Source organism: Zonotrichia albicollis, chromosome 7 (assembly GCF_047830755.1).
Source record: "Zonotrichia albicollis isolate bZonAlb1 chromosome 7, bZonAlb1.hap1, whole genome shotgun sequence".
Classification (NCBI taxonomy): Eukaryota; Metazoa; Chordata; class Aves; order Passeriformes; family Passerellidae; genus Zonotrichia; species Zonotrichia albicollis.
Genome location: NC_133825.1, coordinates 19,548,156 through 19,570,431, shown reverse-complemented (window position 1 = coordinate 19,570,431; position 22,276 = coordinate 19,548,156). Strand labels below are relative to the sequence as shown.

General features: G+C 46.3%; 1 protein-coding gene across 4 annotated transcripts in view; it reads right to left on the bottom strand.

Moving 5' to 3' along the window:
* The window catches only part of PRKG1 (protein kinase cGMP-dependent 1), a 368,158-nt gene that overhangs the window by 20,456 nt on the left and 325,426 nt on the right, over nucleotides 1–22,276 (bottom strand). For all 4 annotated transcript variants that reach the window (XM_074544544.1, XM_074544546.1, XM_074544545.1 and 1 more), the window contains exon 10: nucleotides 5,944–6,040. In XM_074544544.1, the coding sequence (XP_074400645.1) occupies nucleotides 5,944–6,040 (97 nt within the window). The remainder of the gene's footprint in view (nucleotides 1–5,943; nucleotides 6,041–22,276) is intronic.

The window sequence follows — 22,276 nt, the reverse complement described above, 5'->3', positions numbered from 1 at the left end:
AATTCCAAGTGCTCCTGCTTGCTGGCCATTGCCAAGGTCCTGCATTTTCCTGTTTCCCAGCTTGATCTGGTGGAACCAACAAAAATAGCAGCAGCTGTTGCTGAGAGCAGCATTTGCAAGCTGAGCTTTCCTGATCCTGGCAGCTGCACACACAGAGTGGCTGCTCCTGTCCCAGCAAGAGGGGACAGCCTGCTCTACCTGCTGAAGGGATTCCTCTTCTCCCAGGATGGAAGAGAATTCCCCAAAATCAGCCAGAGGGGTGGTCAGGGTCTGCTGCCAGGGAACAGGGACAGGACAAGGGGAAAGGGCCTCAGGCTGGGCCAGGGGAGGCTCAGCTGGGACAGCAGCAGCAATTCCTGCATGGAAAGGGTGCTCAGGCCTTGGCAGGGGCTGCCCAGGGAGCTTTGCAGTGCCCAGCCCTGCAGGTGTCCCAGGAAGGGCTGCAGGTGGCACTCAGTGCTCTGGGCTGGGCACAAGGTGGGCACTGGGCACAGCTGGGACTCCAGGGGCTGGCAGGGATCTTTCAGCCCAAATGATCCATAAGGATTTTTAGGGCCCTTTCCACATTTCCCTTAGGCCAGATTCAGCCTCTCTCCTCACCTAAGTTTAGAGATAAATGATAATTTGCATATCCAAATTAGATTCCCACTCCCTACCTCAAGACAACATTAATTTAGGGCTGCCTACCGAACACACTGTGCTGGGTTAGGCTGGAAAATAAGTCAAGACTTAAATAAACCCCACCTAAGACGCAGCTCAGAGGGCTTTTGGCTGCTCCTGGATCCCTGGCAGTGCCCAAGGCCAGGCTGGATGGGGCTTGGAGCAGCCTGGGACAGTGGAAGGTGTCCCTGCCCATGGCAGGGGTGGAGTTTTTGAACATTAAAGTCCATTTCAACCCAAACCATTCTTGGATTTTAGGAGAAGATGGGAAGAAAAATAATGGAGTCAAAGCGAATTCTACAAGACATATTGTAGGCTGAATTTTGAAGGATGAATCCTTCAAATTTAATTCCAAGTGAGCAGCAGGGTGGTAAGTGTCTCTGAGAGTGACTTTATTTTTTTTCAAGTAATTCAGATTCCACTGGTTGGGAAAGCCCTGAATTTCCTATCCCAATTAGAGCACTATGGGACTGTATAGAAAAACAATCTGCAAAATTACACACTAAGAAGACACTCAAAAAAGCAAATTTAACAATTGTTACAAAAATTCCCAACTGTGCTAAACCCCTTTAACTCCACATCCCGATCTCTGCACTGAAAACTGAATTTTGTTGCTTAACAACAAACACAGCCAAGTGTTTTATGAGCAAAGGGCAAGTATTGGGCAAATATATTAAATTATATTAAAATTTTTGTCTCTCTATAAAGCCCAGAGGTAAAAATTATTTTTGCAGAAATGTCTGGAAGCAAAAGGCTGAAAAGCAGTGAGGAATGTCAAGGGTTTCATGCAAAAAATTCATTCCAAGGAAAAGTAAATAGAGGAAGGAGGATTCTATGGCTAAGATATGTGGGAAATGGAAAAACTCACTGCTGTGGGGTCTTGGAAATATCAAATGGAGCTAAACTCCAACAATCCCATACATGATCCTGCTCTGCTTCCCAGTTTGGATTTGTCTGAAATAAAACCCCTACTTTTATGTTTAATTCCTGCCTCCAGCCAGAGCTGAAATCTCTGGCTCAGCTCACATCCTGATCCATCCTCTGCCCAGATTTGATGGGCTCCCAACACATCCCATCTTCCCAAACGTTGCCAAGACCCTTTCCATGAGCAGACAAGCCCAAGGATGTGTTTCCATCTACAAAGGATGCCTTTAGTTTCAACAGGAATTCAAAATCCAGGGAAAATTAAAACATGGCCCTGCAGTGGTGGGATAAAAGTAAATATCCTGCACATGCTGGAGAAGGGAATATGCTGCAAATGTTGGGAAAAGATGGAAAAGAAAGGGTTAGATCATCCCCAGGATTTTGCTGAGCTAAGAAAGAGTGATGTCATGTTGCAGACATCTTTTCATGAAAAATCTTTAACTTAGGATTTTTCTTCCTGAGAAGCTGAGAGGCCTCAGGAACAAAATGTAAACATTGATTATCTGCTGCTGTGGAATGCAACAGGTGCATCTGTGATTGGTCTCATGTGGTTGTTTCTAATTAATGGCCAATCACAGTCAGCTGGCTCAGACTCTCTGTCCCAGACATAAGCCTTTGTTATCATTCTTTTCTTTGCTATTCTTAGCCAGCCTTCTGATGAAACCTTTTCTTCTATTATTTTAGTATAGTTTTAATATTATATATATGATAAAATAATAAATCAAGCCTTCTGAAATATGGAGTCAGATCTACATCTCTTCCCTCATCCAAGAACCCCTGTGAACACCGTCACATTGTCAGATGTGTTTGGGATTTCCTTGGGTATTTGGTCTCAAATTCCTCACTGAAATCCCCAAATCTGCTCCCCTTCATAGCAACCAAAAGATCCATTCTTTCAAAAGCCAAAAAATTCACAGAATCCTGGGATAACTAAGGCTGGAAAATCCCTCTCAGCCAAGCTGTGCCCAGTGCCCACCTTGTGCCCAGCCCAGAGCACTGAGTGCCACCTCCAGCCCTTCCTGGGACACCTGCAGGGCTGGGCACTGCAAAGCTCCCTGGGCAGCCCTGCCAAGGCCTGAGCACCCTTTGCATGCAGAAATTGCTGCTGCTGTCCCAGCTGAGCCTCCCCTGACCCAGCCTGAGGCAATTCCTGACAATAAAACCCAAAAATTAGGAGATTTCCAAGAGAAAAATTACCTTTCCAATAAAAAACTTTGCGTTACCTAGGAAAAGCAGCTGCCTTGGGAACTGGAAATTGGGCACAATTGGAAATTTCCACCAATAAATATCTGGGTTCTGCATCTGTCAGCCTATCAGAAGACAATTGCAGTGGGTTTTTCCTCGTTATCTAATTAATTCACTAATGGCTTTGTTTACAACACGGGCTGGAGGCTGGAGGAATTTTAATTGCACTTCAGAAGCTGGGGCCAGATTTCTCTTAAAAAACAAAGTTGAAAAATTCCATTGTGTCCACTTTGTACAAAGCCCATAAAACATGTCTGTGATGTTTTATGCGCATGTTTTTGTTTGTGCCTTTAGAAATCCCCATATTGCGAAGGAATTTTGCTTTTTGGGGCCACCACGAGGCCAGAAGGAGTGCAGAAGGCAAGGATGTGATTTTTAGTCTCCCTGTGCTCAGCCATCACCTACAGGCACCAATTCCATGGAAAAAATGACTCAAATTCTGGATATTCAGCTACTCCAATGTATTTATTTCAGAGCTGTCAAAAATAATCTTGATTTAAACCCAGAAGAACTGACCTGGAGCAGATGCTCAGGAGCACAGGACTTGAGGGAAAAGGAAATTAAAGAACAAATCCAATAGCAATAAAGGTGAGCAGAGATGATTTCTGAGGGCTGGGGACACCTGCCCTCCATCCCTGTCACAAGAGGTGACATTCCCTATCCCAGTGGCACTTGAAATTCCCATTTTCTTGATGTTAATCCTGGATCCCACCTCAGAAGATGCTCAGCTGACATAAAGCAGGGAGGCTGAGCTGTAAAAAGGAGTGGATGCATCCCAAAAATTCCTCCCCTGCCTTTTACTGTGGTTCCTCCAACCCTGGATGATTTATCCCTCAAGGAAAACCTAGATAAAAGCCAATTGCATAGCCCAGTTTGGGATGAACAGGAGCATCCAGAAGGATGTTGGAAGAGCCACCAAAAAACTGAGCAAAAACCACTCATTCCAAAGCTTTGGATTTTTTTTCCCTGAGATACAGGAAACAAATCAGCCTGGAAAATCAAGACAAAAGGGGATTTCCATGTGTAATACCCATGGAATTGAAAATAATTTCTATTTTAGGCCGTCTGACCTAAAAGCCATATCCTTGTGCATGGAGACATGGAAAGGGCGACCTCTCCAAGGCACCAGCATTCCCAGAGGAGTCTGGAAAACCACATCCATGGAATGTTATTCCTTCTTGGACAATCCCAGTCCCAGATATTCCAGTTGCCCCCCAGCCACCACTAGTTGCCTTCTCCAGTGGTGACATTCTGAGACTTTGTGCCCAAAGCTATAAAATCCCTTTTCCTTGCCACATCCTTCACTTTTTTTGATCCATTTTACTCCTGGAAAGCACAAAAACTGGGAATGTTTTCCAGGAACATTCCTGCACTTCCATTTTCAGGCAATAAAAGAGCTGATTTCTCCGATGTATTTCACATTTTTAGCCCGAAGCAATAAACCATATTTTTAATGGAGGAAGTGGAAGCATGAGGCAGCAATTCCAGGCTCAGTTTTGACAAAAGGAATATTTTTTTGGCTTTGGAACAAAATTTCCTTCTGTGGTCAAGAAAAACCAACAAAATCTGGTGTGCTGAGCTACACTTTTAAATATGTTTTATCTGTGTGCAGTTCAGAGCTACAAAAAATGAGTTTATCCAGCATTTTCCTGCTCAGGACGAAAACCTCTGGGAATGTTTTTCCCACCTCAGGTGTCTCCAGGGTTTCTTAGAGGCTTCTGAGGTGTGAATATCTGCTCAGAATGGAATATTTCTGCTCGAGCTGACACCTTGAAGGGAGAGAGCACTTCCTGCTCTTCCTCTCACCTGGACCAGGGTCTCACATCACCAGGGTGGAGTTTTTGTCACTTTAAGTCTGTCCATGTCACCTGGCCGTGGCCAGTGGTGTGGGTCCCACCAGCAACCTCTCATGGACACAAACTTTGCACCTCCCAAGTTTTTGAGGTTGGCAAAACCCCTTAAAAATGAACCCAAAACCTTCCCAAGGCTCAAACCAAGCCCCAGACTGGTGGGTCCCTCACTACAGGGTGGAGAAGGCAGATGTTAATTTAGGGGCAAATCCCTGGTGCCAGAAGAGGAGGAAGGGACTTCAAAAGAGAGCTTGAGCATGACCTCCTGCTCTAAAGCATCCTCAGCAGGTGACTCCTTCAAAGTACTCATAAATTAAATATTCATAAACAAAATAATCATAGATTAAACTCCAAACCCCAGGAAGGAACCAGTGGTCCCACAGATGTTCTTTCCTCCACAGGATTTCATATCTAGTCAGAAAAAGTCAGGGAAGAGCAAGCTGAGCTTTGCACACCAAATCTCCTCCTTACGTCACAAATAATCACCAAAACCACCTGGTTTTGCCCATTTTACTATCCTTCAGCTCCCACAGGGTTATGGAGTGGAGGCTTCCCTGAGGTTTTGTGGTGGCAACAGTGACTCTGTTCCCCCTGTGCCAGGGCTTGCAGGAGTTCCTGACATTCTGCACGAGTGTCCGGTGTCCGGAGCTCCTCCTGGTGTAACCCAACTCCCTCTTCCTACTCCAAGGTTTTGTGTTGCCTTGGTGCTGCAAACAGCTCCCCTCTGGCTCTGCTTTAAAGGAGACCACAGAGCTCCAAAGCTCCAAGCAGAGCAAAAAGCAGGCTTGGATTTTGTCTTTTTGGCACCCTGTTTGGGGTGTGTTGTCATGGCTCGGGTACTGAGTGTTCAGCTTTGAGGATAACCAAGTGCAACCACTCTAGAACTGAATAAAAAATGTGAGGGAGAGGCTTTCTACTGTTACTCTGAATCTGGTTAAATAAGATTTTAAGTTGCTCTTCCAATCCCAGCACTCACCCAATCCTCCAGGTTGTTTTTAAAAGGCCATAAATCAATGCCATAAACCACTTAAGAGAGAGAGGAGATGTGTGTTCCTCTCCCAGCCTAGGACATAAATCCTCCTTGCCTACTGCAAAGCATTTATTGGTACATTTTTTATGTCTCAGGAAATGTAAGTCAGCTTTCTTCACTAGACAATCCCAGCAGATCATTTTTCTCGGGGTTATTGGGGCATGATAACAAAGAAAATTAAGCTTTTAACACAGCAGTTGCATGAGGATGCCACACAAAGAAGAGGTCACCTACCAGCTCCACTCTCCCGAAGCCTCCGACTCCCAGGGTGTCGATGATGTTGAAATCCGACAGTTTCAGGTTGGCAAAGAAGGCAGCTTCGGCTTCATATCTGGAGGTTTTGAGGCGAAAAAATGGAAATCTCTTAGAGGTGCAAACCTGAGCGGCGCGCGCCGCCACCGTCCCCGAGCTGTGAGAGCCTGGGCCAGCCTTTACCTGCTGCACTTCCATCTCAGCTCTCAAAATTCACTTTTCTGCTGCCCCCAATTGCAGCATGGCTCCGGAGGGCACAGTTTTCCAAATTTTCCAATTTAATGTTTTTTTTTTTCCGTAGCAAACATCCCTACTGAGGGTGCAAAGCCAATGCCTGGCACCGCAATGCAGCTCCCAAGGCTGGGCATTTTCTAGCCATCTTCTCCTGGGTGAGATTTGCTTGCAAATATTTTGGTGTCTTTAAGGATTTTTTGGAAGATAGAAGTCTCTCCTAGGAGTTTCTCATATCCACAGGCTGGCAGCAGTTTCTATAAATGTTTATTGGAAGTGGCAGGATCACTAAAGGTCCCCGGAGAGAAATCCCAGCCAGGTTGTATGAAATCAGATCTGATAAAGCTGCAAATGCCTGAAATGAATGACTTCAGGCACAAATCAACATTCCTATAAGGATATCTTCACTTGTTCTCCTCCACTAAACCCACTCAGAGCAGCCATCCCAAGCCAGGAGGTCCCAAAATCCTGATGCTCTCTGTTTATCCCCAGAGCACCACGCGCCTGAGTAAGGAACACGCAACTCCAACCCGAGCAAGCCTGCCAGAATCAGCTTCCCATGCCTGTCCATGACCATAATTCCCCCAAAATAGCTCCTTGTTAAGGTTTAGGGTATTTTTAGAAAGGCTTGGAGGGGAAATGGACGAGAAGGATCCGCCCCCTCCATAAAATGTGACATTTGTCTGCTGGAGAGTCCCTGGGTGTGTCCGACCTTTGGCTGTGGGTGACTTTATGGGATAAGAGTTGGCTGGATTATGGAGGGAGGCTTGGAAGGTTCAAGGCTTAATTTTAGCTGGAATAGCTTAGAATTAACAGTAGGGAATAATCACTGGAGGCTTTGCTCATGCAGGGTGACAGCAGTGGGAAGATGAGCCACCATCCCACTCCCGTGGCCAGCTTTGGGACATTCCCACCCTGATTATTTCATTAACAGATGCCCTTCAAACCACCTCCTCTGCTCTATTTAAAACCTCAATGCCAATGGGGGATTGAGATCAAAACTCCATCATTTTCCAAGTGAAAAGGGAAACCTACAAATAGGAGTCCCAACAATGCGAAAGGTCACATCACAAAGCCCCAAATCTGAGGCAATAAAACACAATTTTCTCCCAGGGGCTGCTGTCAACAAATGACTTCAGCTCTGCTTTGTTTTTTTGTGCTGTCACCAGATCCTGTTGGTGACCTTGCTCCTGATGCATCTGACTTTGGAAGCCAATCAGCTCGGAGCCTGCTGTGAACTTGGGATAACCTTGTGTGCCACAGCTGCTCATTGATCCCTCCGTGCTCATCACGAGGCGAACGCTGAGCTGGCACTAAAAAAGGATTGAAATGTCCCCTCTCAAAGCACAGCACAGCCACCATTTCAGGGCTGACAGAGCAGCGAGGGCCTCTCCTTTCCATGATGAATGGACAGAGCAGTTGAACACCTTTAATGATTTCCAATTGTCAGGAAGATGAAATCCCAGCTTGGAAAATTTCCTGTCAACGTACAAATAGAGGTAAAATTGCAGGGTCACACCATGGTTTGGGTTGGAAGGGACCTTCAAGACCATCTGATTTCAACCTCCCTGTCATGACCAGGGACACCTTCCCTGGGCAAGGAAGCTGAAATCTTCTGGATTTGCATTGGAATATGTAAAAAAACCCTGTATTATTTTGCTTAGAAAAATACTTGCTGCATTCTTGGCATTGCTTTGGGAAATCCTTTGGCTAATTCCCTCTGCCACACTCCTTGGATGTAGTGAGCACACACAAGTGAAGTAAAGCAGATGAGGCAAACTGGATTCCTTTTTTTTTCTAAATACTGTGCAACAAACCTCCAAACCCCAAAAGAAATGCCAAAAATGTGCAGTGAAACCAAAGCACAGGTAAAATCAAGCAAACAAGCCCTTCCCATGCCCACAAACAACAGGCCCATTGAAATTCTGTTTTATTCCCAGCTACGAAAGTCCAAGTCCACTTAAACACTAAATTCCTATAAATTAAGTCATCGTGCATTCCAAACCTGCTAAGCTGGAGGAGAAATATCTTCAATAAAAAGATGAAAATACAAATATTCCCAAGCTAAATCAGAACCCAGGGGTATGATCCTCATCATGGAGTCTAGAATTCCTTCCAAATTTCTGAAGCTGAGCATGTTGCTCCCTGAACAGAAGCTCCCCAGGTTCTGCAGTGTGAGCTCCTTGCTCAACAGAACAATGGTAAAAAACATCTGTGGTGTTTGATTCTACCTGCCAAAGTAAAGAGGCACTGGGAGGGAAGTGCTAAGGAATACAGAAGGCAGCTTCTGTATATTAATAATAACAATAACTATTTTTTTTAATATAATGATTTTTTCTGTAGGAAAATGCTCAGTTCTGGATCAGCATAAAGAATCTGCAAGTCAGGAATGTTTGGGATGTTCACAGGGTGGCTCAGGCTGGGAGGGACCGCACCTGGTGTCCCCTCCCTGCTCCAGCAGGGCCATCCCAGAGCCCAGGGCGCAGCATTGTGTGCAGCCAGCTGTGCCCCAGCCCCAGAACAGAGGTGGGATGAGAGTAGGGACAGTTTGACCCCACTTGTGGAGGATGAGGTGGGAATAACTCACCCCTTTGTGGAACAAATCCACCTCTGCTTAGGCAGGGGGCTTTTCTCCACCTTGGAGATGCCAAAACCTCATGCAATTGCTCTTTAATCAAGCAGTTTTATTGTAAATACCAGCCTTATGCCATGCTTGGAGACTTCCCAAATAATCAAATGCTTTTGTGACTCTGGAAGAGTTTAAATTCCTGAATGAATTGATGGGAGGAGTGCTGGGAAGACACCTTGGAGGCACAAGTGGCACCACAGGCACACACTGGAGCTGTGCACACACCAGGCCTGAGCTTCCTGCACTGGGATTTCTGGGCTTGTTTGTCTCCAGTGGAATTAGCTGTAATTAAAAAAGAGCCTTTCCCTGGATATTTTGGTAATTGTGCTGCTCATCCCAGGTCAAAATGCCAGGAAAATTCCAGCTGGAAGTGCACAAGAAGAAAAGATACAGGGAAGGTGTGATCCAAAAGCAACGAACAGTCTTTAATAAAGAGCTTTTAAAATGAAGGTTGAGCTTTTCACAGGAGCTGGTGGGACACCAGGAATCAACTTCCAGTGTGCTCCTCATGGAATTTTTTGCTTATTGAAGCAGGTTTTCATCACCTACTGAGACTGGCCCACCCTTGGCAGGACTCACAGCCCACCCCTGAAGCTGACAGCAGAGTGACACCTCAGAGAGCGGCACAGGAGATGTTGGAGCATCCTGCAGAGCCTCCAAGCTCTTCTCCCAGATTTCCTGTGAATCTGAATGGCAAAAAACCTCCTCTGGAAGAGCTGGGGCTTGGGAACACCACTGCTTTCCCTGCCTCCAGATAAAATACCTGTTCCCGAGGAGGTGCCTGGCCTCAGCCTCCTCTTGGGCATGGACAGGCACCACATACAAGACATCAGAGCAATCAGGAGGAAATTCCACCTTCCAATATCCCAATCCTTTGAAATGGCAGTGCAGGAGCCACAGCCCAAATGTCTGGGCAATGCTGTGCCCAAGGGGAGAGGAAATCCTGTGGTTCCTCATGCTCCTGGAGGTTTCCCAGCATTTCAATGAGCCACTGCCTCCTAGGATGGTGATTGCTCTGAGAGACATTTCAAGCTTTGCCTCCTAAAACAATGAACAACAACAAAAATAATGAAATAATCTTGTTACCCAGGCAGCTGATGAACTAGAAAATGTGAGAAGCAAAGGTTTGCAATTACCCAACTGCTGAAGTAGCTCCTGATTCCCATCCTAACCGTGTTGGGAAACACCAGACATCTGTTAGCAAACTGTCATCTCCAGAGAAAACTTGGCTCCTCTCCACCTGCAGGCTGCCAGCCAGCCAGGAATTGCAACCAAATGAGAACCAAACACCCTGATCTGAGCAAATGCCACCAGTTTGGGGGATAAACCCCGAATTTGGGAGCCTTCCCCACTGCCAGACACCAGCTTTGTTTAACAAGCAGCCTTTTATTTGGTTTTTTGGTCAGCCTGATCACTACCTCACCCATCACTGAGGAAATGCATTTCTGAAGATGGAAATTATGGAATCTCTGCAACAACTGGGAAAAGTGGAGCTGCAGCACCTGGATGGTGATGATCAGAGCCAGCCTGCAAGGAGACAGGTGAAATGAGCCTGAGATCCACAGGTGGGGTGAGGAGGGAAATACATCCCAAAACTAAACCTTATTTCTGTGCCCACTAAAAGTCTTCTCCTTATTTTAAGATACAGTGAGATTCTAAAGGGGTCAGAGAATCACGGAATAGTTTGGCATGCAAAGGACCTTCATAATCTTGCTGTTTAAACACCTTCCACTAGACCAGGCTGCTCCCAATCTATTCTTGAACACTTCCAAGATGGGGCAACCACAATTTATTTCTTACTAAATTCTGCTTCAGCTGATGAGACACTTTAAAAAAAATCTGTGTAAAAGAAAGCAAAATTTCCCCCAAATCTTCAGTTCTGGGACTATTCTAACTCCTGCCCAACCCTTTCTTGAACACTTCCAAGATGGGGCAGCCACAATTTGTTTCTTATTAAATGCTGCTTCTGATGGACCAATTAAAAAAAAATCTGTGTAAAAGAAAGCAAAAATTCCCCCAAATCAGTTCTGTGACTATTTTAACTCTCCATCTGACTGTCCATATTTTAGCTGGGGTGAAATGACCCACCTGGGTCTGGTCCATCCATGGGATCCCGCCTGCCTGGTACCCTGAAATCATGTTAAGCTACCTAGATTGGATTTGTGCTGTGTCAAATTTGAGTGAAGGTGAATAATGGCAAGTGGCAGGGACATGGCTGCAATTCCTGTCACCAGGAGGTGATATCCTTGAAAGTGATGTAAGGAGGAGCAGATGCAGCAAATGGTGGCAGGGCTGCCACAGCTTCCCTTCCCTTCCCTTCCCTTCCCTTCCCTTCCCTTCCCTTCCCTTCCCTTCCCTTCCCTTCCCTTCCCTTCCCTTCCCTTCCCTTCCCTTCCCTTCCCTTCCCTTCCCTTCCCTTCCCTTCCCTTCCCTTCCCTTCCCTTCCCTTCCCTCTCCAATAGCTCTGAAAAGCTCAGGATCATGTCTTTCCAAGGGATTTGGGGCAATGGGGAATCCAGGAAGAGGTGAAACTGAAAACAAAAGCACCTTGTGTCCTCATGATGAGAAGCTGAGCTTCAGCTGTGCCCTGTTTGAGGGACACAGGGGAGCAGGGACAACCACAGGGCACTGACACAACCAGCAGGATCCAGAGCCTGGGAATGCCTGGAAGCAAATTCCTGGGAAGCACTGAGAGCAAATCCCTATTTCTTTGTGGTGTGGTGGCACTCATCCTCTCAGAGGTCCCACCCCAGGTGCAAACCCTTCTCATCCAGCATTGCATCTGGATATCAATCCATGGGGTCAGGATTTCTGCGGGGAGGTGTTCCTTGACAAATTTTGCAGCAGGAAAAAAGCAACCAGGGCATGAACCCAACCTCTGTTGGGAAAGGTCAAACTTCCCTAGGATCTGAGCACTCCCAGGTCTCCATGGATTAGCTGGAAGGAGGTTCTGGCCCCAAAATGCCCCTCGGGCAGAGCACGCAGTGAGAGCAGGGAATAACAATGTTCTGAATGTAGGAGTGATGTCTAGAGAAGGCTGCCCTAGAACAGAGGCCAGACAGAGCTAAAGAATAAAGCAGGGATTTATTAAAAGTATTTCCTCCATGGATCCATCTTGGGCAGCACAAGAGCCCAGCCAGGGCTGCATCCAAGGTGAACCAAAATGGGCACAAAATGGACACCCGGTCATGGGGTCTGTCACTGTGATCAGTTCTGCTCCATTTGCGTATTGGAGTTCATTGTCCAGTTACAGCTTTAGCCCATGCAGTCCCATCCTGCTTGTTTTTCTCTCTTCATTCCACTGTTGTTTGTGCTCTTGGGCCTGAGATTCGGATCATTTGTCCTTGGTCCCCAGCTGGAGCAGGAATTGTTTTGTCTCCCTGCTCTGTGCACAGAGCTCACCATCCCTTAATGTGAAGCTCAGACCCACACACCAAAGCAGCACAGAATCTAAAAAATATAAAAGCTAAAACCTGAAATAACACGTGAATGGCCTCTCTGCTCCTTCCGCTGCACACCACATGTCCATCTCCTCATGATGCACAAATGCACCTGGGAACTTCCCAAAGCTCCTTTCAGGGAAATCTGCCATTCCAAGGAAAAACTGTCATTCCAAGGAAAAGCCCAGCTCTTTGCCTGTTTCCTTGTCCATCACAAGCTCCTTTTAGGAAAATCTGCAATTCCAAGGAAAAGCCCAACTCTTTGCCTGTTTTCCTGTTCATCACAAACATTACAGAACAGCTGAATTCATTCCCAGCTCTGTCACATTATTGCCATTTATGAGCTCGCTCACAAATTCAGATCCCAAAATTATTCCAGGATGTCTCCATCAATAATTCCTGCCTGGGATCAGCTACCCTATAATGCCAATCCAGGTGCTCTCAGGAGAGCACAAAGAGGGTTTTTAGGGATTTTTCTGATTTTCTCTGGAAGTCACAGGGAGATCCCCATGGAAATGTGTTTTTGTTTTTCAGATGCACATGTTCATCCTGAGCTCCTAAAAAACAGCTCCATGCTTCCAACAGGACTCTCCCCACCTCCTGCTAAAATGTCCTGAAATAGTTCAAACAAGACACCCTACAGGATAGTCTGATTAAACCCCCCAAGATTTTAATCCATTTTAATTAAAAGGGGAGGAGGGAGGATGTGGAGTATTCCTTCCTCTGGTGGAGTTTCCTGTTCTGTGCAGTATTAGAGGATATTGCTTAAGGATGGGGGTTGTTCCTTCTCTTTTCCCTCCCTTTTTTCTGGTCTCTTGTTTTAATTCTGGGTGATTTTAGCTAGAGGCCAAAGAAATGCTTCACATCACATTCTATCCTGGCCCAGGGAACAAAATCCTAAGGAAAAGCAGAAGATTTCTCAGAGCACCTCAAATGCTGCACTCAGACCTCTCAGAACCTCATTTCATTCCATTGGGGATTTCTTTTCTATTTTTGGGGATATTTTTGCCATTTTTTGGAAATATTTGGGGCATTTTTTGGCACTTTATGGGGCATTTTGGGACATTTTTTGGGCACTCACCTGTCCCTCTGTGCTGCCCCTTGGTCAATGGCAGCGCCACCAGAAGCCAAATTCAGGGGAGTTTTGGGGAGAATTTTGGATTTTTTGGGATTTTTAAAGAAGTTTTAATAAATTTTTTGGGATTTTTTTCAGAACTTTTAATAAATTTTTGAGGAATTTTTGTAGAATTTTCTTGATTTTTTAAAAAATTTTCTTGGATTTTGGAGAGAATTTTGGGGGATTTTTTATTTTTAGCAATTTTGGGGGTTTTTTTGGGGAACTTTTGCAGAATTTTGGGGAGATTTTGGTTGGTTTTTTTTTTAATTTATGGGGAATAATTTGGGAATTTGGGAATACTTGGTATAAAACGGAAAAGCAGAAAAATGTTATTTATCAACAGCCAAATAAATTCATATTCAAATCATGGATTCCTGGGGCAGATTGGGGTTTAAACCCCCAGATTCAGCAGATTCAGATTTCTGTGAGAACACCCACCCAACTCCTAAAGGAATAACACAAAGGCTGTGGAAAACAAACTTCCCACAGTGGTCTTCAATGCTCATGAATAATTTAGAAGGGGAAAAAAATGAGTATTTCGGTGAAAAAGGAGACAATTCCCTGAATTCCCTCTTTTGTCCTCATTAGTTTCAGATTCAACAGTTTGGATCTATAGACAATAAAATCTCTTTGGAAAAGAAGGAATCAAGGGTGTTTCCTTTCACTTTTCTGACTGAATTCAGAGGCAATACCTACAGATCCCTTGGGGATTTTTTTTTCTTTTGGAAAACACCAAGGGGAACTTGGAAAACAACTTAGGAAAACAAGAATTTTGCACTAAAATTCCAAATGAACTCTGCAAGGCCAATAAATCCCAAACTGGATTCCAAGGTACCATTGAACAACACCAAAGGTATTTTAGGGAAAATTGTTGGGATTCATTGGGAAAGAGCCTCAGTTCCACCTTTGGAAAGCCAGACATGATCTCAAGGAGAGCTCAGCCTAATTACACCTTGAAATTGCTCTAATCACAGTAGTGGAAGATGGAATCTCCCCAGCTAATTACAAAGTGGTAATTAGATCCCAAGAACCCCAAAAATGGAGTCAACTCCAAGGAGCCCTTTTGCCTCCAGCCTCCAGGCAGGACCTGCATGGGAAAGGTCACCATGGCAACTTGGTTGCAGCTTTCTCTTCTTAAATTTTTTAAGGAATGTGGGGATCAGATCAATAAATTGATGATGTCAGACACATTTATTTGTCCAGCTCGCTGTGTTCACCACTTACTGTGCATTTGTTCAAGTCCCAGGGGTTTCAGGCAGCTCTGCCAGTGTTTTGCCCTCAGTTCTTTTTTCCCAATGGGAACTTTTCTCCCTGTGGGAGTAAATCCCTTGCAAGAGAGATTCCAGCTTGGCTAAGAGGCAGACTTCTACCTTGAGAGAACCTGTGTTCCTTCTCCAAGGGCTGGGAGGGGCATTGCATGGAATCATGGAATGGTTTGGAATGGAAGGGACCCCAAATCCCATCCAGTGCCACCTCTGCCATGGGCAGGGACACTTTCCAGCATTCCAGGCTGCTCCAACCTCATATTAAGCACTTCCAGGGATCCAGGGGCTTCTCTGGGCACCTGTGCCAGGGCCTGCCCACCCTCCCAGGGAACAATTCCTAATTCCCAATGTCCCATCCAGCTCTGCCCTCTGGAAGTAGGAAGCCATTCCCTGTGTCCTGGCATTCCATTTTTATCCCTCTGGCCAATGCTCCAGCCATGCTGCCACTGCTGGTGGAAGCTGTTCCATTTTCCATCCTAATTTACTTGGGAAAAAAGAGGTGACATGGAAGAGGAAGGCAGGAAGGAGGAGAATATCACAGAAAATCCTACTGGAAAAGTGGGAGCAGGCAGGAAACAGATTTTCCCTCACAAAGAGGGGTTTCGTGCTTCCCTTGCAGACAGATGAAAATATGGAAAGAGCTCATTGAACCAACCCCATCCTGGGATCTCCCTGCTCCAAACCCACTTCTAATTGGAGTTACCTGCTGAGATTGTGTTTTTTGTGTGAGCATTGCTTTGGAAAGCAAAATCAACGTTTTGGGCCATGCAGGTCCTTTTGGATCCATGTGGGATGGACTCTGCAGAGGCAGGAAGAGTTCAACATCTCCACACAAACAACCTTTACCTGGCAAAAGGCAGGGAAAGTCAGAAGAATGAAGGGTTCATTTGGAGAAAATGTGGAGAAGCAGGAAAGCCAAAGCACCTGTGCATGCACAAACATCCAGGAAAGGTCTAAGGGTGAAGAAGAGGAGAATTAGAAGGTCTCAGCTGCCAGGAAGGTTATTTTGGCACAGAGGGATGGCAGGACCATCTCTGGGATGATAGAATTACACCCCCAGAAGATGCTGGAGACAAGAAGGCTACACCAAACAGCCTGTCCTAAAAAAAGAAGAATTTATTGTGCTAAATCAGCTTAACAAAACAAATTATAAAATCAACTAACTTGAAATTCCAGTGTAAACAAGGAAGGATGAGATTTCTGGGCACTCAAAGGATGGGCAAGGGTGGCTGTGGTCTGGTTTGGGTTGTAAAGGACCTTAAAATCATCATGTGATGGGCAGGGACAACTTCCACTTGCTTCAAGCCCTGTCCAACCTGGCCTTGAAAACTTTCAGGGATTGGGCAGCCACAAGAACATGATAGATAAGAAAAGATAAGCCAGGCCCAATTCAAAGTCCTACCCTTGGGAGAACCTCCTTGTAAGAGAAAAATCATGATCTAACATTGCTGGAGAGAGGTTTCATATAAAAGCACCACTTGAAAAGTCACAAAAGGGAATTCAAAGAGCAGCTGAAGGAGCTGATGAGGAGAATGAAATCTCAGCAGTGGCTTGTGGGGATCTGGACACAGCTAACACACCCAGCATAGTTCTAGGAGAGGCCAGCAGGAATTTGGAGGGCCTGAGTGGCAGCAGGAGCCAGGATATTAAAAGCAAGAGCACCCTTCAAATATGAAGTCATTTCAAACAAATCAAGAAAGAGGAAAGAAAAAAGAGCCAAACCATGTCCAGTTGAAAGGAAAAACGCAATAAGACAGAATAAAAAAAAAGGCAAATAACAACTTCAAAAGGCTTCAAACCAAATAATAAACCCTTCCTGACCACAGCAGCAGCACGAGCCTGACCATGGGCTGTGGAGACCCTACAGAGACCCTGTGGAAAGAGCCCACCAAGGAGAACAAAGCCACGTGGGAGAGGCTCAGTGCACTTTTTACCCCTGGGCTCAACGTGGAAGCTCTTGGGGAGAACCTCCCAGCACATCTTCCTTCTCAGGGAAGCTCCAGGGGAACCCCACTGAAGTGTCAGGAGAGGACCCAAGCCCACCAAGGGACCAGATGGGCCTCCCCCAGCACTTCTGTGTGACCTCCAGGATGGAAGTGGCTTTTTGATGGGATCCAGAGCCCTCTGGTCCCCTCAACCCAACATCTGTCCCAACAGAAGCACTTGACACATGGATAAATCAGAGTTCTTTGGGGAAGTGCCAAGGAGCTTCCCAAGCCTACTGGAGCTCTTTGAAGGAGTCCCCAGGCACGTGGGAAGGAGAGATCTGCTGGATACAGTTGGCTTGGATTTCCTAACAGCTTCTGACGATGTTTGAAAGGCTCTAACAGAAAGGATATAAGAAGAAAGGTCTGTGCATTGATTAAAACAAAAAAAAAAAGTTCAAAATGGGAAATGCATGGCTCATTTTCCTAATGGAGGGAAGCCAGCAGTGCTCAGATGCTTCCTGTTGAATATCTTTAGGGATGAAATGGAAAAAAAGGTGAAGAAGTGAAGTGACAGCATTGGTCAAAGATATGAAATCACCAAAAGGCCGAGGTGAAAAACTGAACAGGGAAATAAAAACTGAGAGACAAGGTAATACCTACACTTGAAATGAAGTGGAATGAAGTGAGGGGGAAAAAAAATCCTGCACAAGGAGGTGGTGATGGGCATTCATCCACCTTTACTGCCCTCAGCTCAAAAGCTAAGGAGTAAATTTGGAAAAGGTACTGGAAAGTGATGGTGAGAAGCAGAGATCTGGAGTGGATTCTGTGCTGGGGCAAAAGACAACTGGCAGGAGATGGCCAAAGTTGAAAAGGTCAGGCTGTGCCATGGAGAGCAGCTGTGCAGATTCAGGGAAGAGAAACCCACCAAGGAATGCTCAAATCTATCGACATCAGGAAGTGCCTGAGTCCCAAACCACTGGAGAGCAGAGGAGTCCAATTAATAAATCAATAATCACCTCTTTGCTCTTCTCCCCCTTCTGGGCAGCTGCTGGAGGGCATGGGCAGAGACGGGACCCAGCTGGATGCACTGAGGCACTCCCAGCAGACCTGCACAGAACTGGAATAAACTGGGAAACTCAAGAGCCCTCCTTGGAGTGTCTGAGAGCACCAAAACCCAGAGCTGTGTCTCTCAGCCTGCCCTGGAAGCTGTGTCTGACATGGTGAGACAGGAGCTGCTCAGTCTTACAGCTTGTCTTGACCAGATAAAAGGAAGTTCTTATCAGGCATTTATTTATTTCTTTAACACATGGCAGCCAGGCAGAAACAGAGTTCTCACTGCTCTGCTGCTGCTGTGCTGAAATCCACCACAGGAGAAACTCCCAAGTGCTCTGACAACATTGGATTATTAATTATCCTGTGCTAATCAGGAAGGGAATAGGAAAACAAAACCAAACAAACCACCTGAACCCCCAGTTTTTTTGGTTTTTTTTTTTTTTTTTTACCTCAGGTAACTCTTTGGCTGGGAAAGGGATTCAAGCTGGCTCATTTAGGGAATCCAGCCACCAAATCCTGTACATCCCAACAGTTCAATATCATTTCTGCTTTTCTGATGGAGCACATTTCCTAAAACACCTCCCACACACTCAGCTGGGTTTGGAAAAGGGCTTGTGCCAGCCCAGGAGCTGAATTTGCACGGCTGAGAGTTCCCCCAAAACCCCTCCAAGCGACGTTCCCAACACTGGAATCTCATCCCAGCTCTGGAAAATTCAATGGGATACAGGCACAGCAGCAGCTCTGGGGTGGGGACACAGAGGGGACCAAGGGCTCTGGTTCAGCACACCAGGGGCAGCTCAGAGGAGTCAAAATTCAGATGAATAAAGGCTCCTAAAAAGTTTCTGTGAATACTCAGTCCCTCAGAGCAGCAGAAAAGAAACAGAATGAACCAAAATGAGCTGCAGAAGGACTTTGGGAATAGCCTGGCAGAAGCACCTCAGTGCTTTCTTAATAAAGATGAAATCAAACAGAGATAGAAAAAAAATAACCCAAACTTCCAATGCAAAAATCAGCAGCACGGGGGTGGGGACAGAGAGGGGACCAAGGGGTCTGGTTCACCACACCAAGGGCAGCTCAGAGGACAGAGGATCAAAAGCAAGGAGCTTCCTGAGGGTTCTCTGCATCCCTTTGAAGGTTCCCATCCCTTCTCCAGCACTTTCCCATACTTCCACTGGAGGGCAGGAATATCCCACGTTTCTAGGGACGATCCTCCATCCCGTTGCTTCACACCCGTAAACAGCCCTAGGAAAGTCCGACTTTGGGGACATTTGTGTGCTCCTCCACGCCCTCATTTGGTTTCTGTGCTGTTTTTATGGAGCAGGATAATTAGCAGGATTTTTTTTTTCCAAAACATCCTAATTATTTGCATCACAGTTTTGTCCCCACAGCCATGCCTGCCCTCCCAGTGCCCTCCCCTAATTTGCTGACACAATTTTTCTGTAGGAAGCACAGATATACTGGAATTCCATACACCTGCATTGATTTACACCCTCACTGCTTCCTCAGGAGACAAGAAAATGATGTAAAATATTTCTGGCTGGAGTGTGGCTGTGCTGGAGGGATCTGCAGAGGAATCAGGACAGGTGGGATCCATGGGCTGAGGTTCAGCAAGGCCAAGTGCTGGGTCCTGCCCTGGCTCAGCCCAGGCCCTGCAGCTCCAGGCTGGGCACAGGGGCTGCAAAGGGCCCTGGGGAAAGGCCCTGGGGGCTGTGCCAGGGCTGGGCAGGAGCCCAGGGGTGCCCAGGGGGCACGAGGCCAATGGGCCCTGGCTGTGCCAGCCATGGGGTGGCCACAGGCCAGGGCAGGGCCTGTCCCCTGGGCTGGGCCTGCTGAGGAACCCCAGGGCTGAGCCCAGTTCTGGGCCCTCCTGGCCAGAGAGCCCTGGAGGGGCTGGAGCGTGTCCAGGGCAGGGAATGGAGCCCCAGGAGGGGCTGAGGGAGCTGGCAAGGGGCTCAGCCTGGAGCAAAGGAGGCTCAGGGGGCCCTTGTGGCTCTGCACAACTCCCTGCCAGGAGGGGACAGCCAGGGGGGTGTCGGGCTGTGCTGCCAGGGAACAGGGACAGGACAAGGGGAAAGGGCCTCAGGCTGGGCCAGGGGAGGCTCAGCTGAGACAGCAGCAGCAATTTCTGCATGCAAAGGGTGAATTAGTTCTTATCTATGTCACAGCCTCACAAACCCTGAGTTCTACAGCACTTCACTCTAACAAACTAAAAATGGAGCTCCATCTCTCTGTGTCTACAAGGGCTTTTAAGGACAAACTGTCCAATTAAGAAATGTCACATGAATTATTTTTACTTTTAACCCAATAATCAACCATCCATGGCCTGCAATGTGGACTTTCTTATCCAGTTACATAAAACCACCCAAACCCATGGAGAAGGTGAAGAAGAAGGACCATCCTCCGCCCTTAAACCTCCATCTTGTTTATATTACTATATATTACTTGTATATATTGCTGTATTCTAAAACCTTAAACTCTTAAGTTTCCCACTATGTTACATTACACACTTCTATTCAAACTCCACACCCACAATCCCAGTTCCATCATTCCATTTTGGAATTCCATTCCAGGCCTTGGCAGGGGCTGCCCAGGGAGCTTTGCAGTGCCCAGCCCTGCAGGTGTCCCAGGAAGGGCTGGAGGTGGCACTCAGTGCTCTGGGCTGGGCACAAGGTGGGCACTGGGCACAGCTGGGACTCCATGGGCTGGCAGGGATTTTCCAGCCTCAGTTATCCCTGGGATTCTGTAACAATCTTGCAGAGATGACCTGGGGACCTCTGGCTTGTATTCCTGTATCTTTTTTTGTGAAAACTCTCACCAAGAGTAGAATAAAATTGATTTACTGTCTCCCACAATGGGACTTATGGAGGTTCCTGAAAGGGTCACACTTAAGGTTGGTCTGCTCAACAGATTTTATATGGTTTCCAAAAGTTCTCTCAGAATGTTCCCCAGCAAAGGCCATTGAAGACACAAAGCTGCCAGGAGACAAAAGGAGAGGTTTTTTCCTGGAGAAAGAACTGCTCTGGTGAGCAGGAGGCCACCACCTGTGACCCTGAGGTGGAGGCTGCTGCTGCTTGATGGAGTCAAAATTCAGATGAATAAAGGTTCCTAAAAGCTTCTGTGAACACTCAGCCACTCAGAGCAGCAGAAAAGAAACAGAGTGAACCAAAATGAGCTGCAGAAGGACCTTGGGAAGAGCCTGGCAGAAGCACCTCAGTGCTTTTTCAATAAAGATGAAATCAAACAGAGATAGAAAAAAATAACCCAAACTTCCAATGCCAAAACCAGGCTCTGGGATGACAATTCCTCTCAAAATAACCACAGGAAAGCATCAGTTCCATGCTGATGGGCTAGAAGAAGGATGGAATGTCAGGGATCACCAGGAAAGCAGCAGGAAAACAAAATTTAGCTTCATACAAACTACAGCACCACAGGAGTCATGGCTGAGCAAGCTGGGACTCTCCAGCCTGAAAATTGCCCACAATTCAGCATTTTCAAGACGTATTTAGTAAAGGGAGACATCATTTCACTAAAATCCAGGGGGTTTTGGACTATCTGACTGTTTAATATCCGGGATCATGCTGAACATGCCCTGCTCTAGGAACCCTTCCACATTTAATACCTGATTTTCCAGCCTAATTCTATGCTATAAAGACCCAGTGTTAGCTCCTTACAGGGGAAATAATTCTGCAGGTGAAGCTCTTCCCACTTGGGCTCCTTCTCTGCCAGTTGTTCCCAGAAGATGGGAGAGGACAGGATGATATCAGACCTGTTTTTTTAGGAATTTTGGTTAATTAATTTCCTCTCTTCAGATCTCTTTCCTGATGTGGAAAATGGAGATACACTGGAGATGTGCCCTGGGGCAGATCACCTCTGGGATGTCTGGCATCAGGTCAAAGCCTCATTTTTCTCCTCAGGAGAACAGGAAGAATGTGAAAAAGCACAGCAAAAGTGGTGATATTCCCTGGAATATTCTGGTGGGTTCACAGGAGCTCCTGGAAAGGCTTTACAAGAAGGAGCAGAATGCTGCACACCAAACTCACCCTCCTTGTGCTTTCCCAGCAGGAATCTCAGCCCTTCCAAGGGGATGATCCCTTTGTGTGAGCATTCTAGGCAAAACCCAGCTCACAGCAAGGATTTGAGCTGTTGGAGCAAGTCCAGAGGAGGCACCAGGATGAGCAGAGGGATGGAGCAGCTCTGCTGGGAGGAAAGGCTGGGACAATTTGGATTACTCAGCCTGAGAGAAGCTCTAATTGTGGCTTTCCAGTGCCTGAAGATATTCCCAAGAAAAATTGAGACTTTTTATAAAGGCCTTCACTTCTGCAGTGACTTCTCCAGTTTAAACAAAACCCTTGTTTAGACTTCTCCAGTCTAAACAAAACCTTTCCAAAAGCCCATTTCTATTTTCAAAGGGATCATCTTTTCCTTTACAAGTAGGTTTTACTCTGTCAGCATCTTCAGTGAGCACCCAAACTCTACCTGCTTGCTGAGAGGATGAGAGACCCAGAAACATTTCTTTTTAAATGTAATAAAACAATCCTTAACCAAGGGGTAAACAGTGATTGCTGGGGTTGAGCTCTACAGCCAAATATGTGGTTTCTGATAAAGATCATCTTCCTGCACTTCCCCTCTGCTAATGGCTCTGCTGTCACTTG